The sequence below is a fragment of the Phodopus roborovskii genome, unplaced genomic scaffold (assembly GCF_943737965.1).
Source record: "Phodopus roborovskii unplaced genomic scaffold, PHOROB, whole genome shotgun sequence".
Taxonomy (NCBI): domain Eukaryota; kingdom Metazoa; phylum Chordata; class Mammalia; order Rodentia; family Cricetidae; genus Phodopus; species Phodopus roborovskii.
Window position 1 is genome coordinate 17290574 of NW_026126482.1, and position 16409 is coordinate 17306982.

At 45.4% G+C, this 16409-nt stretch overlaps 1 protein-coding gene across 3 annotated transcripts in view; it reads right to left on the reverse strand.

Moving 5' to 3' along the window:
* Nucleotides 1-14450, reverse strand: part of Jarid2 (jumonji and AT-rich interaction domain containing 2) — a 179668-nt gene extending 165218 nt beyond the window's left edge. Inside the window, exons 1-2 of one of the 3 annotated variants that reach the window (XM_051194355.1) lie at nt 14335-14450; nt 12255-12458 (exon numbers count right to left, since the gene is read on the reverse strand). In XM_051194355.1, coding sequence (XP_051050312.1) covers nt 12255-12299 — 45 coding nt within the window. In that variant the 5' untranslated portion in view covers nt 12300-12458; nt 14335-14450. Of the gene's footprint in view, nt 1-12254; nt 12920-13258; nt 13524-14334 lie in introns of those variants that run through there. The other 2 variants (XM_051194354.1, XM_051194353.1) reach the window with 2 other exon arrangements.
* Between the last annotated feature and the right edge of the window lie 1959 nt (nt 14451-16409).

Below are 16409 nucleotides of genomic sequence, written 5' to 3' on the forward strand. Positions count from 1 at the left end.
ATGCTTTCATTCATTCATATTGGCTCTTTCATCATCTAACATCAAGACATCATTACAATCTGCAACAAACGGAGCTTTTCTGCATTGGGCAGGAAAAGAATGCGAAAGGAAGCAGCCTGGTAAAACCAATGGGAGTTAGATTCCACCTAAGAAAGTGAAGCTCATCCAAGGACACTTCTTCCCCCCATAGGGTTTCTCTGTGTAGCCTTGGCTATCCTGGAACTCCACCTGCCTCTCTCTCCCAGGGATTAAAGGTATGGAGCACCACCAGTGGCTCCAAGAGGACTCAAACAAAAAAGAAACGCTGCTTCCTTGCCACTCTATCTCAATCTCACAAACACCACGGGAGACAGAAAAATTCAATCCCGTTACTAAAGGAGGAAAAGGCAAGCAGCCTCAGTGAGAAAGACTGAATGCTAAGTAGCCAAATTAATTTCCACACTCTTCCTCAAACAACTGGAACGTGCTGTAATGGCAGATGACCCAGAAATATTTTCTTCCACCTTGAATTTGGAGAGCTGCACCCCACAGACCTGTAGGACTTGGATTAACTCTTGTCTGGACACTGATACTTCCTTTGTTACCCTCTCGTTCGAATGGGAGGCTTTTTCCCTACTATAACTCAGAAGGAAAGCAATCTGCCCAAAGTCACAGCCAAGAAAGATCTTCACCATCACAACCCCAAAGCTAGAACTCTCTCTCTTCCCAATGTTTTGCACCCTTGCTCCCTAGAACACTATAAATTCTCTTAGGATGAGAGCAAACACAGCAAGATACTAAAAACCTATCAGTTGTATTTATTTAATTGATCAGTCTATGACACTCGGCCCTAAGAACGTTGCAAAGGCCACCCTACACACAGGACTGTACTGGAAAGTACAAACAATATGATTCCAGGTCATTTTATTATTTAAATTATCTCCCACAGATTCACAAAGGAAAGAACCTCATAAATGTACGACTATTCAAGCTCCGCTTCCCTTCTGTCTAAAAACACATTGTGTCCCTAAAGTAATTTTGTGTTAAGATGCTTCCACATTTCTTATCTTAGTCCTAAATGCCCTGAGAAAGGGCAAGAAAATAGAAAATAGAAAATAAAACTCAACTGATATCTTTACTACTTACAAGAGTTCATATTCATTTTAAAAGTAAAACAAATCAGATAGCCTTAAATGCATTATGCATTCTAGCACAGCCCCTCCTCAGAAAATATGGTGCAGTTCTGAGAAATCTCAAGTGCAAAGGGTACATACAAAGCAAGGTACTACACAAACATCATTTTAAAAACAAAAACAAAACAAAAGCCCTAACCCTGTGAAAAAGCCAAAGAGGCAACTGATCAAGTGAAGCCCATTTCAATGGCATGCCTACAGACATTAAAAATTAATAAATCGCCATTTCAATTACTGAGGTAAGACAAATTCAAAAAGCACATGATGAGTGAGTCTATACATCTACAAATGGGGGAATATCTGGTATGCAATTCCAGTCATTTTTATCTTTGAGTACTTGTCTGATTGAAATGATTTCATGTGAAGCAGAAAAGCCATTTTTCACAAGGGGAAAAGTTACTGGCTTATAATTAGCTATGGGGATTACATATGAATTTTTATTTTCCCATGAAAATGAATCAATTACTTCAACTACCATGGATGACGAAGAATGCACCTGGAAAAGAGAGGTGTGTCACTATGACTTGTTCAAATGCAAGAACAGAAGAAACCTTCCATTTCATGCCAGCTGTGTCCACAAGGTGTGAGTATGGGACATTCTTTTAACAGTAGGTAGGCAGGTTCCCTGCTGAAAACAGGAGTCTGAAATTCTAATCAGTGAAACTCCTTTTCCACTTCTAATTCCCTCCAGGCATTCATTCAAACTGGGCAATGGTAGCCCAGACTTTAATCCCAGAGGCAGTAGGATCTCTCTGAGTATGAGGTCAGCCTGGCCTACAGAGCAAGTTCCAGGACAGAGAAACTTTGTCTAGAAAAAAAACACAAAAATAATTCTCCATGTACTAACCGTATACTGATCCATAGCACTCACCCACAATCACTTAGAAAACTCATCTCATAAGAGACACACAAACTATTCCTTGACCTAGAAGGGGTGCTACACTATCAGTACAGAAGACTAAGAGCCAGAGTGTTGTGGGTGGAGGATGGCAGTCTAGCCAGGAGGTCCATGAGAATACTGAACTCCTCAGGAAATCCATTTACCTACGTATAGATAAGAATTTGCAAAGTTAGTGGCTGGACTTGACTAAATCCAGGAATGTGTGTAGTGGATGGTGGCAGGCGCATGGTGTAAACAAGGGTTTTTATTCAATACTGAAGACAAACTTAGTTCACACTTGATACAGGAGACGACAACCAATAGCCACTGATGGATCATGATCAGATTTTCAGTTTCAAGGAAGGAATCCTTCAAGCCATACTTTTAAACACGTTTGTGAACATAGATTATGTGGTTCTTTAATCTAATTGTCATGTTTCCTAATTCAACAGACATTCAACAAGCAAAATGGGAATGGAAGGGGTGATGATTACATCACCTTTTAATCTTTAAAACCTTGCTCTAAATATACTGTTCACTCTGAATTTACTAGATTTATTTATTTCTGAGTCAGCTAGGAAGGTTGCTGGCAGGCATGATGTCTCCAAGTTGGTGATTTCCAACTGTGTAATAATACCTTGAGCATTTGTGCAGCAGTATGCAGTTTACAAAGTGCTTTCACATCAAAAAAAAATCTCCCTGGCCCTCCCAGCCTGTAAGGTGCACTCAACAATGTTCCAGATGAGGAAGGAACTCAGCCATGTTAGAAACTGTCCAGGGTCACACAACCAAGTTAAATAAAAGCTGGAACTAATTTGTCCATTATCTAAACTAAGTGCCCTATATAGTCAAAGCAGACCTGTCCAAACAGAAGGCCCTTCATGACTGAAGCTCATGTACTAGTAATGACAACTCATACACAAAAAGCAAACTCCCTGCTGCCTAAGAGAATGCGCATTCACTCAGACTTTCTGCAAACCCATGGAAGGGAAAAAAATGCAAGAAACACATGTTCAGTACTCATCCTTCTCATTTCCTCCTGGCACCAGACACCAGACATTTAATAGCTGGCAGAAATGAGAACCAAGAGTCAACCATTGAGGATCTCTCAAAAATGGTGATTAGACCATAATGGAGGCCTGGTGGTGGTGGTGGTGGTGTACACCTTTTATCCGAGCATTAGGGAGGCAAGAGCATCTCTGAGTTTGAGGCCCGTTTAGCCTGGTCTACAGAGTTCGCTCCAGGACAGCCACAGCTACACAGAGAAACCCTACCTCAAAACAAACAAACAAAAGAACGTAACAGAGAAAGAACAACCCAGATTCTAAGACAGCAATAAGATAGATGTCAAAAGGCTTCCTACATTCTCTGGCCAATTCAGTCATCAGAAATACAGAAATGCCTGGCTGCTATCTATTCCAGGAGGCCAGAGGGTCATCTCCTGGACTGACAACAATACAATACCCACAACCCATCCTTTTCACTGCTCCCTATCTAACCAACAGTCAACCTCCAAAAATCATTTAAAAAAATCCCTTTGTGTACTCAAGAATAGTGTACCTGAAGTAAGTGCCTTCTTACCTGATGTCTTAGGTAGGGTTATCAATGCTCTGATGAAACTCCAAAGCAACCTTAAAAAAGAGTTTATGTGGCTTACACTTCATCATTGCCTCAAAAGCCAGGACAAGAACTCAAGTAGGGTAGTTAACTGATGCAGAGACCAGGAGTACACTGCTCCCTGGCTTACTCTTCATGGCTTGCTCAATCTGCTTTCTTGTAGAAACCAGAACCACCAGCCCAAGGGAGCTCTAACCACAATGAGCTGGGCCCTCCCCATCAATCAGAAAATGCCCTTGCAGGTTTGCCTACAGCCTGATCTTATTGGGGGCATTTTCTCAGATGAGGGCCCCGCCTTTCAGAGAACACCAGCACACCTGGAGTGTGGACAACAGTCCAACTAACTTTCTAGTATTCACAGAAATCGCTATCTATCTAAACTATTTCAGTCCTCCCTACATTAGTGGCAGAGTTTGATTGACTTACTAAATTAGAATTTTAAATACCATTTAGGTTGGCAATCCCATCTGTAATCCCAAGACTAGGTTTGGGGTGGAACCTACAGGATTACAATGTCAAAACAGGCAATGGTGGTGTACACCTTTAATCCCAGCAGTTGAGAGGCAGGGGTATGTGGACTTCTGTTCGAGGCCAGCCCGGTCTACTGAGCAAGTTCCAAGACAGCATTCAAAACTAGAGAACCCGTCTAGAAAATCAAAACAACAAAAAAGGTAGTAACAAAAGAACACTTCAGTACGGTTCTTCTCTAATGCAGTCAATCAGGAATCCTTATAACTGGGATGAGTAATTAGCTATAATGAACCTATTACTCAGGTTGCCTCATTAACACATCTAGACAATTCTGTTTCATGGATGGCCCACTGGTGGGAATCAAGGACAATTTCCTCCAGAACTCATGGTCTTCAAAACAGCAAAGCCAGGAGCAACAGTCAAAGTGCAAGGAAAGGTATCAAAGGTGATGTATGAGAGCTCTGAGGCAGCAAGTAGTTCCTGGAAGCCTGGAGAACTGCTGCCCATTATGGCCCTCAGGTACACTGTAGGTGGACAACCACAAAACTACAGGGCTCCAACAACCATTCCCCTCTAGGATCCTCTAATCCTCTAATGAAGAGGCTGAGAAAAAGACTCAACTAGATAGCTCAACTATCTAGAAGAGACAATCAAGCATAAGCATGCTGCACACTAGCCAACACCTTGCTCTCAGTAGCTCACAGGCCCCTTTTTATGACCTGTTCTTCCCTTCAGGGTAGTGCTGATCAGTCATTTGGCATCTGTTCCACCTAAGCCGAAAAGCACAGGAGGACATACAGCTTTAAATTATATGGCATTGGTATTCTCGTCTGTAAAATGGCGCAAAAGCCCCTTTTCTTCATGTGACCTTGCTATGTAAACTATGAGTGTGGGTGGCTACTTCAGAATTGACTGGGCCTTCTCTTCATAATGCTTTCACTAACAGTAGGGCTTCTATGGCTGTCTTAAGTGTTTCCTAAACTGGAAAGATAGCTCAGCCATAGGTAAAGGCGTGTTGCCTCCACCTGATAACCTGATTTCAATTCCCCAGGATCCACACAATATACCTCTGCAAGTTGATCTCTGACCCCTACTTGTGCCATGGCGAGGGCATATGTACACAAGCACACACAGAGACATATACAAATGCAGATAACACAACATACATTTCGGGGTGGGGGGCAGGAGTACTGAAAGCAGACAAGATTATGGCACCAGAAGCTAAAGAGCAAGTAGTCACTTCCTAACGGGGCAGTTGCAATTTTAAGAGTTTTAGAATGAATCAGAACTTTAGTAAAAACTTTTAAGAGTTTCCTGAAGTTCAGGCCTCTCTCTCTCTCTGTGTGTGTGTGTGTGTGTGTGTGTGTGTGTGTGTGTCTACATGCCATACGAGGGCAACAGATCTCATTATAGATGTTTTCAAGCCTTACAGGACCTCTGTAAGAGCAGTCAGTGTTCTTAACCTCTGAGCCATCTCTCCAGCCCCTGGTTTTTAGGGCATTCAGCTTTACTAAAAAAGGAAAAGCCATGTCTGTACTGTCAGAACTTAGAATCACAGAAAAAAGACCATGAGTTTGAGGTCAGCATAGACTATACCTTGACTCAAAAGTAAATTAAAAGCATGCATGTGGCTTGCTCCCTTAGCAACACATGCATGTACACTTAAGGATTTGAAATGGAAGAGATCTTCCATGGTATCTTGTGGGACAGACAGTAAAGTTGCTTATATGACCAAGCTTTTGACCAACAAAATGATTCAGTGGGTAAAGGCACTTGTCACCAAACACTACACACACAAATGACACACAGAATATATTTAAAAAAAAACACAAAACTTTAGCTGAGTTTAACAATGGGAGCCTATAACTCCAGCACTTCGGAGGCAGAAGCAGGAAAATTAAGGGTTCAAGGTCACCTTTTAACTACACAGTAAGTTGGGGCAGCTTGAGCTACAGGAGATTGTTAAAAAGAAAGTTACAAAATAAGTGATGTGATGATAAAAAAAAAATACTTTTAGGTACTAAACTTTTTTTTCTTATTGAGACACTTATTGTATCACTCTATAGCTCATGCTATCCTTGCAATCACAAGCATCCTGTCTCAACCTCCCAGTGTTGGGATCTTAATCTTCCCATCCAAGTACAGTCTTATTTTGAACTTGTTCCACATGTTTTATTGAACCCATCATAATACCACCACTATCACCAAAAAGAGGGATGACTTGCAATGCAGTGTTTATGTTATGAAGAATCCAGAAGATCAAGTGTCTAGCCTACAACTAATTTAACATCCTTTTTATTCTTTTAGCACTTTTACCATATCGTCTCCAAAGCATTCATCTTAAAAGTTGAACCAACTGTTTTCACAGTCATTTCAAGGTTTACATAAGACTTAATTGTAATTACAAGTATAAGCTCAACTGGAATAACCAGATTTGGGAACAAACAACTGACACTTGGCAAGCCTTCTGGGTGGAAGCCAAAGGGGACAGAAGCACACCCCATAGCTACCCACTGGGCAGAGGCTTTGGGTAATAACCAGGATGTTCTGCACCTACAGGCAAGGAGGCTAGGCAGGTAGAGATTAGTTAGAACTGACACAACAATGTTTGGGGAGACTTGGGCCATTAACAGTAGGATTTGAACACTGCACACAGTTTTAATTAAAATGGCCAAAGCTTAATTCTGAATACTACCATGACCCAAGACACTTGTTAGAGATTCAAAACATCCCAGTTTAGCCTTTACCAAGTGTTTATATACTTGGCTTAATATAATTTTCCCTTCACCCCTTTCAAGACAGATCTACTGTTAATGGAACAGGCACCAGTCAGAAACTTCAAAAGATGTCCTCCTTTTGAAGTCAGTAAGTTTAAATATCAAGGCACTTACTTAAGAAAGGACTCAGTGCCCTAGACAGACCAGTATGAGGGACAGTTCTAACCAAACTAGGAGGCAAAATATCCACTTAACTTTTAAACTACAAAAGCTGGCTATTTGGGCCAGGGGCTACAAATACTCAACTCCAGTATTAACCCACAAACAGGTAATTAATAACCCCATGAAGTTAGATGGTTCAGCTCCTCCAAGTTGTACTCCAAGCTGTACATGTGTGACATACCATCCACATACCCACACACATACACAATAAGCAAAACTAATTTTTGATTGTCAAGAAGTATCTGTAGCGATATTAGCCCTTTTTTAAAAAAAAAAGGGTAATAAACCAACCCAAAAAAAATAAAAACGTAATATTCATTTTAAATTTAACACACTATGAACCTGACTATTGCTTCTTCATTGTCTGTATTCCACAGTTTTTAAAGATGCTTCTGCTTGGAACTAAGATCGTGCTTGGTATCACAGCTTTCTGAGCACATGTAAGACCCTGAGTTCCACCCCAAACTGTGCAAAAAATAAATCACCTCCACCCTATACTGTTTGGGAAAGGGAAGAACTTTCCACCACTAGAAACAAAGAGAAAGCAATACAAATGTGAGAAAAGGAAAAACAAGGCAACTGGATAACTTCAGTCTCCCCCCCCCCAACAGCTGTAAAATATCACAATGATTGTTCAACAAAGGAAAAGCAAGCAAGCTGACTTTTTTGTTCTATTTTGGGTTTTGTTTTGTTTGGAGGGGGGCACAGGCCTATGTATCTCTGGCAGGCCTAGCACTTGCTATGTAGACCAGGTTGGCTCAATCTGAGATACATGTGGGACTCTCTGCCTCCCCCCCAGTACTGGGTGTTAAAAGTGTGTACCAACCATGCCAAGCAATCTTAGAACTTTTTAGTGCTAAAAATCAACCCCCCTGGGACATTAGCCATGCTAAGCAAACACTCCAGTACTGGGCTAAACACCCCTGTCCTGGTATACTTCTTTCTACTGTTTGATTTTAGTTTGCAACTATAAATTGTAGTAAAAATCAATTTCTAACCTTTTTAAAGCAACCTCTTTCACTTTCAGGGATCATGGAGTGGTTGTATTCCCAGCTGCTGGCCTCACACTTGCTATGTAGCAGAGAATTAACTTGACTCCTGATCCTCCTGCTTAAACTTCCTGATTACAATAGGCACCACCAGACCCAGTTTTCCTGGCAACTGGTAAATGCTAGGCAAGCATTCTACAAACATCCCTGAGGGGATGTTTGAGACAGTTTTTTATGTAGCACAGGAGGGCTTATGGACAAACTGGATATTATTTAACAAAAGATAACCTTGAACTGTGCTAATGTTACAGGCATTTAGAAAATTAAATCCTTAGCCAGGTGGTGGTGGTATTATCGGCCTTTAATCCCAGCACTCCAGAGGCAGAGGCAGGTGGATCTCTGTGAGTTCCAGCCCAGCCTGGTCTACAGAGTGCCAGGGCAAGCTCCAAAAGCTCTCCAAAGGAAATAAAAAAAAAAAAACAAACAAGCAAAAGTAAAGCAAACAAACAAACAAACAAAAAAAGTCCAGGAAACTAAATCCTTAAAACATATTTGTAGGGGGTGCTGAAGGAAATGGCTCCATAGGTAAAGGTGAATGTGTCTTCCAAACAAGCCTTAAGATCTGAATTCAATGCCAATTAAAGATAAAAGAAAAAAAGAGTCAACAAAGTTGTCCTGAGACTTCCACATGAGTATGTCATAACATATGCTATTTTAAACATTAATTACAGCCCAGTGGTACAAATTCTGCTAAAGCCATCCTAAATACCCACCTGGTCTTTGTTTTTGGAGTATCTGCTCTTATCTGGTATCAAGCTAAACCAAATGGCCTGGTTATTATCTCCTAAGAATAACCAACTATAGGAATAATACAAAAGACAAAACACCCTGAGCAAACATGCAACTGTCCAAGTGAACTGAGGCTGTGGAAGGCAACCTTTTCCAGTTATTTAATGTACTGTAGTGGGAGCAGTGCCCGATACAATTATGACAGGGTTATGTTTCAATTTATGAGGCTCTCAAGGATGTCATTTAATAAAAAATATAGCTGGGCAGTGGTGGTGCAGAGTAGTGGTGCACGACTTTAATCCCAGCATTCGGGAGGCAGAGACAGGCGGATCTCTGTGAGTTGGAGGCCAGTCTGGTCTACAGAGCAAGTAAGTTACAGGACAGGCTCCAAAGCTACAGAGAAACCTTGTCTTGAAACACCAAAATATAAAAAAGAAATACAACACAAATGTCTCAAGCTTCTCATCGAATCACATTCTCAAACTCTTTGCTGAGGCAATGGTAGACAGCTAAAGCTCTTGAGAGGAATTGTAGAAAGCATTACTGCCTTCCACCAGCTTAAGTAATAATGCCACCTTCTATATAAAGCAGCACACTGTTTTACATCTTCCACCCACATTATCTCAATGATTTAGTCAAGTGACAAAAGCAGTTATGACATTTTCCATTTTATAGAAAAGTGGAGACTCACACCATGAACCATTTGTTCTGTTAAGATCCAGTACATCTGGAGACTTAAGAGTCCTGTGTTCTTTGGAGTACAGCCCTGCAGTCTCCGGAGTCCCCCATGATACCATAGGTGAGCAGATGAACAACAGCAGAGCTAACAGGACCGCCCTTCCCCAATGGCAGTGAAAACCTCCAAAAGAGCAATAGCTGAACACCATCCCCTTCACAGGTACCATAGCACTGCAAAGGCATCATGCCTCAACATGACAAAATCCTCGTTCAACTCCATCCTCAAAGTAAAAGCTCCCTAAATGCAGTTTCCTTCGTTTTCTTTAACACGGGTCTGGGGGTAGGAGGGGACACTAATGTCACACCATCAAAAGACCTGAAACTGTTAATACTCCTGCATTAAGAAGGCCAATCCTCCCTACTCTCCAGCCCTACGTAGTATAAGAAGGTCCAAGGGCACTCGGTGAGAGGTAAAAGGCTCCCCGATGCTCACCTGGTGGGACTTGGAACACCTCAAAGCGGAAGGTAGAGGTTTGTCGCACCCTTCACACCCCCTTCCTCCTCCCACGTCCCGCTCCCGCAGCTTCCACTCAGGCGGCGCCTGGAACCTTCCGCCCGACTTTTGACATCACGGAGGAAGGGAAGGTTCCACCGGGCCGTCCCTTTGTGACGTCACAATGACAACAGACCGCGGCTGCTTGGGGGGGGCGGGGGGAACCAGAACCACTGGGGGCAGGGGGCGGGGAGGGGGCGGAGAGAGGGGGGGATGCAGAGGCGCACGGCAGGGGAAGGCCGCGGGCGGGGAGGGGGCGCGCTGACGTCTCGCCTGCCTAACCTGTTGCTCTCGAGACTGCGCTGGAGCCCGCGGGGCAGGGCGGCGTGGAGACGCCAGAGCGGCCAAGCTCAGCCTTGCACGCGGCGGGGGGCGCCCGAGGCAGCCTCCCCTCGGCCGCACTCACCAGCCTGGCCCGCCCCGAGTCTGCACGCCGCGCTACCCGCGGGCCCCACCCACCCGCCCGGCCAGAGCACAGCCCGGAGTCTGCCCCCTACAGGCCGCCCGCGCGCCCGCCGCCCCGGCCCCGGCCCAGCCCGCCGCGGGCCCCGCTCACCCTCCCCGCCCGCTGCCAAGTCCGGAGCTCGGCGTGAGCACGGACTCGGCTCCCGCAGCGGCAACTCGTGCTCTGCCTCGCGCCTCCACCGGCGGTCACATCGGCTTGCGGCCAGACGCCCGGACCCGACAGGATCCGCTGGCCACCAGCAACAACAAAAAAGCCTACCCCACAGTTCTCTCCAACTTATCAAGGTCCGGGATAGGGTGGAGGGTTCTTGTCCAAGTTCTACCTCATCTCCTTTGTGGCTACATCAGAAACAGACATGTTCTAGGAAGGCGGACTCTCCAAAGCAAGGCTCTGCCCATGCAGTTTCTACACACCGAGTTTAAACTAGTCCTTAGCGATCTACCCAGCCCTCTGCAATGCGGATGTATTTTAATTCTTAAATTGCTTGTGGAGCAGCTTTGTAAGTTTAGCTTCATTATTTAATCTCGTGTTTCTTTCACAGTTAAGTTTACGTGTCTAGATTAGAATCAGCTCTCCGGAAGAGGAATTCAGGTTTTTCCATTAAATATATATATTTTTACAGAGCCACTGCCCCGAAGGTCATATCCCATTATACACTCTACACAGAAAGGGAAAAATACTAACACCAAATTATCGACTCTAGTTATATAAAACTTTCTTATACGATCACATTGTTCTTTATCTTCGAGGGCCTTTTTGCTGGGTGGGGGGGGATGAGTTATTTGCTCTAAGCATATGCAGCTAACCACCGGATCACTCGAGTGCATATTTGGTTAATCCCCTGGTTCCCTTCTTTGCTCCCTCCCCCCAAAACTTAAGAGAAAAAAAAAGGCCACTTCACAAAACAAAAACACTCCCTATGCCAAGCAAAACGTTGCTATACTATGCACAAAACAAATTTAACTATTACAACCCAATTTCACAAACCCAATTAACAAAAATAAATTATTTGTATTAACAACAAATGCATTCACTCACATACATACATACTTAAAAACATTAGCTCTATTTTCCCCTAAACCCAGAAACCACGAATTCTTTTTAAACAAAACCAAAATCAGCCTCATTACTAAAGTCAATACCAATAAATGCAGTCCCTGTAACATGATTCCCAACTGGGTTATGTTGCAAACTAGATAAGCCAAAATGACCACATATATTAAATGGATGTGCCAGTACAACAGATCGCTATAATCGGACCCAGGATTGCAACTTAAAGGGCTTCCAACACACATAGCTTACACGATTTTCCAAATAACACCAATAGCAGGCTCATTTGTATGCAAAGTGCAATATGGGGCCAAATCCGCCAGAGAATGCAGTTTAGTTATATTACCGCAGGCCCCCCACACACAGAGCCCCAACCTCCACCAAAATCACTTGCCTTTCATCTAAAACTACATAAATGTTGTGTCATTCGAGGTCAATTTATTCACTTGAGGTATCTCTACACCAGTCTGTTTTCTCAACCAAACTAGGCAGACACGACTTTGCCTGAAAAGCTCTTTCGGAAAAGAAAGAAACAGCCTTATCGGACGCTATGTTTAAAACACTTGAGCTGCAGAATTATCTATAAACTTGACATTCACAACCATTGCTCACAACTGCAAGCCAAAGGATGTGTTGTTAAGAGCACTTACGTATTTCTTCTGAATGATATTCCTCTTGGGTCTTTCCTTGCTCATTCTGAGATCCAAATGCTGATTGCAGAAGGGAACAATTGCTTCATGAATTTAAAGCCGTCAGAAATTTGCAAAAAAATATCCTGGTGGTTTTTATTGTTGGTGGTGGTGGTTGATCTTGTAATCCGACTTTTCTTCCTCTTCCCCCAAAGCCAGATTCGCCTTGAAATAAATCCAAAATTGAGGATAAAAGAAAAAAATAGAAAGAGCCAAAAACGAACGAAGCAAACAAGAAAATTTCACTTTAGTAAAGCACTCATAATGGAAAATTTCCCCCGAAACACACAAAACAGACACAAAAAAAAAAAGAGAAAAAAAAAACCGACGCCCTTCACTCCCCCCCTTTTTCTTCCAAAAACTACATCAGCGAAACGGGAAGGTCCTTAGTATCTGATCTGTAGTTACATCTTGGAAAAGAAAACGGAAAGATAAATTTAAAATGTTGGAAGTCACGTTTGTGCTGCAGCCGCAGTGCGAGCAGAAGAGTCAACTCCAGCGGCGGCGGCGGCGGCAGCACCACAGCGGAGAGCTCGCCGAGTCTTTTTTCCAAGCCCCCTAACCAATGAGAGAGAGGCTATCCAGCCCAACTTTAAATGGACTCTGCTTTTATACAAGTTAGGGCTCCTCGACTAATTCCCCACCTCTCGCCAGCCGAAAACTCCCACAGCTGAGCCCCTGCACGCTGGCTCACCCTTTGGCCACCAGCCCAGGCCCAGTGCAAAAGACACCCGCAGCCCCGTCGACCAGACTCAGGAGAAGCCTCAGCGAATCCTCAGCGGGCCGCCCGTCAGGCGCCTCTCCCACTCCTACCCCAGGCAAGGAATTGAGAGAGGCTCCCTGGGCTCAATGCATGGCACGCTCGGTCGCTCCACCTCAGCTCCTTCCCACCACCCCCCTTCCCCACAGTCCGCTCACCCCCACGGCCGCCACATGCAAACCCTCGCCACTGCCCTCACGTCTACCTGCAGCCGGGCAGCTGGGTACCAGTGCCCCAGGACGCCCGGCCCGGGGGAGAGCCGCCTATTCCCGGGGCACCTTAGAATAGTCCCCTTGATCTTCTGGAAGTTGTAGTCCCTTGACTACAAAATGGCTATGGCCACGGGAGCTGGGAACTACAATTCCCAGCGTGCTCCGCACCGCCTGTCACTCAACTCCCTTCCCTAGCCTGTCCCCCTCCCCCTTCGCCGGCCCTGCCAACAAACGCTTGGACGTGTCCCGCGTGCGACACTGCTAGAGGCCGGCTCGGGATTGGCCCGCGGAGCGTGTGGTCCGCGAGCGAGGAACTCCCCACGCCGGCCCGCCCCCAGTCCCCTCCCCGCAGGCGGCCGGCCAGGCCCCGCGCGCCCCGCCCCGCCCCCACCCGGGGCGCGAACCGCCTGTGGAATCGAGGAATCGCGCGCGGGGGCGCGCCGGGCGCGCGCGGGCCCGCGAGGGGAAAGCCGCCAGGCTTCCCCGAGGAAGGAGGAAGGCCTCGGAGCGTGGCGGCGCGGGGGGCGGTGTCAGCCAGGGGTTGGAGCGGGTCCTAAGCAGAACTGGGCCACGCACCAAGAGGAATCCTCGGTGCGAACTCGCTGATCGGCGGCGCCTGCTGCTCCTGCCGTGGCGGCCGGTGTCACCTCAGGACAGCAGCGCCTCGCGCCCGGGTGCCGAGCGAGCGGCGCGCGGCCCGGGTGGCCCGAGGTCACGGCTTGACCGCCCGCCCGCGGCCCCACGCGCGAGGCGGAGGGGAGGGCAACCTCCGGGCTTAGGCGCGCGGCCCCGGGGTCGCCGGCCCGCGAGCCTCCGCCCCGCGCGACGCTAGGCCGTCGCCCGCCGGTGGCTCGGAGGTGAAGCCCCGGCTGTCTGTGAAGACGGTTATGGGGGTCTTTACCCTCAGGACTAGGGCTGTCCGCCAGTGAGACTGAAACGCGGAGGTTAAAAAAAATAAATTAATAACCCAGCGGAATACGGAGCCCGAGCCACACACACGCAGACCGTAAGGAAGCGTCTCGAACACCGAGTGCCCGAAATACCAACGGTCTGTGCCCCACAGCCTTACCTGCCCCAGCCCCTGCCCAGGCTCGTCAGTCGCTCAGATCAATGGATCGCAGGCCCTGCTGTCGCTCTCTGGGGCATTCGCACTCGCAGTAAACTTTGTCAAGTCTCAGGGCGTCTGCGGTAATTTCCTGGTTTCTTACTTAGGGTCTCAGAGGTCCAGTTTGTCAAATCTGCCAGGTTAGCCTCAGTCCAACGAAAACGCTGGCGCCTCCCCTGTCCACCTGCAGACACCTTTTCATTCTTGCTGTCTGCTTCCTTCAAAAGCATTAACACTCGAGTCACACAACCCTTACAATGTATTCACAACACTGCAGCTAATCACGGTGTCTAGAAAGTTCTAAGGAACAAGTTAACAGCTATGGATCCAAATAGCACAACTGACCACTGCAGACAGGTAAGCAATGCCTTCCCTGAGCTCAGTTTCCTCGTCTACAAGTTAACTTTGACCAAACCTTGTGGGGAGAATTATGAAATAACGAAAACCTACTTTAGAACCAAGCAGGTTAATAGAATCTTTCATGAGTTGACATAAGACACTTTAAAAGAAAAACAAAGTTTTTAAACCTGTTTGTCCCTTTTTAAAATAATGTTTTCCTAAAATTTATGTTCATTTTACAATCAGAAAAATAAATTGCCTGTGGGCCCTAATTATTGCACAACTTGTCCACTGTTCCATTTGGTGGGAATGATCCAATACATTCTATTTTACAGTTCAGTTTTGACCACCCAAGTGACTTTATGGTCATCTTGCCACAAGGTGTTTCTAAAAGCCATTATGACCTGTGTACCAGGGGTGTCTGCTTCTCCACATCGTTATTATTTTAAATGGCTTTTCGTAAATTTAATGTCATATCTGTCAGTCCTCAGGCAGTTATTAAAGAACAAAGTGAGTTTCTTGTGGGTTCTCTTTGCTTGTTCGGTTGCTCAGTCCTGGGCCGGTGAACTCTCTTGCTAGACTACCAAACTCAAAAGTCATAGGCGTGTGAAAAACCATTCTTGTGTGAGTTGAGGCCTGAGTGGGTGGTAGAGAAGGAATTTGCTCATTTCCATGGGGCTTAAGTAATCCTAGTGTTGTTTTTCTTGAAAAGGAAAATGGATTGTCCTTTGTGGTTGAAAGTCTTCCCTCCTGCTGTGGAAGTAACTGTCTCCTGATGACTGACTTCCTTTCCAGGGCCAAATATCACCTTTGCTTCTTCATGTTTAGCCAGTCGAATTTGCTTTTCCTTGTGATGGTTTTTAACTCCTCAGAGCACTATTCTGGGAGTCTGGGAGCTTCTCTAAGTACTGGGTTCCTTAGGACTACGTGCTGACACTGTCCTCATCTATGAGGGTCAGAGTCCTTTCTGATAGTGCAAGCCTGTAATCCTAGTTCTCTAGAGGCTAGGGACAATCTGGAGTTAAAGACCAGCCTGGAATACTGAGACCCTGTCCTATTAGTGGCAGTGCTCTCTCCCTCTCTCTCTCTCCCTCTCTCTCTCTCTCTCTCTCTCTCTCTCTCTCTCTCTCTCTCTCTCTCTCTCTGACTCTCAGACCTTTCTTGCCTCTCTCACACACACACACATCTTGCCTCTCTCTCTGACCTCTCTGTGTGTGTGTGTCTCTCTCTCAACACACACACACACTTGCCCCTCTCTCTCTCTGACCTCTCTTGCCTCTCTGACCTCTGTCTCTCTCTGACCTCTCTTACCTCTCTCACAGCATACCCTCTCTCTCTCCCAGGCAAGCTGGAAGTTCCCTTGTCTGGCCTAGAACTCATTCATATGTACCAGGCTAGCCTTGAATTCAGAAATTAGTTTGTGATGGGATCAAATGTGCCAAGCTGAGACATAATTTATTATACTCTTTTCAGAGCCTCAGGAACTTGTGAGAATTGAGGTGTCTTTTTTTTTTTTTTTTTTTTTTTTTTTTTTTTTTTTAGTATTTTAACCAAACTCTAATGGCCAACATTTAAACTATTGACAAACTGCTGTTACCATCTCCAATTCTACCTTTGCAACAGAACTATTTTATTTTACTTTTGTATTAACCAAATCCATTTTAGTATCTATCACACAGTGTTCTGTTAAGTCTGGCTGC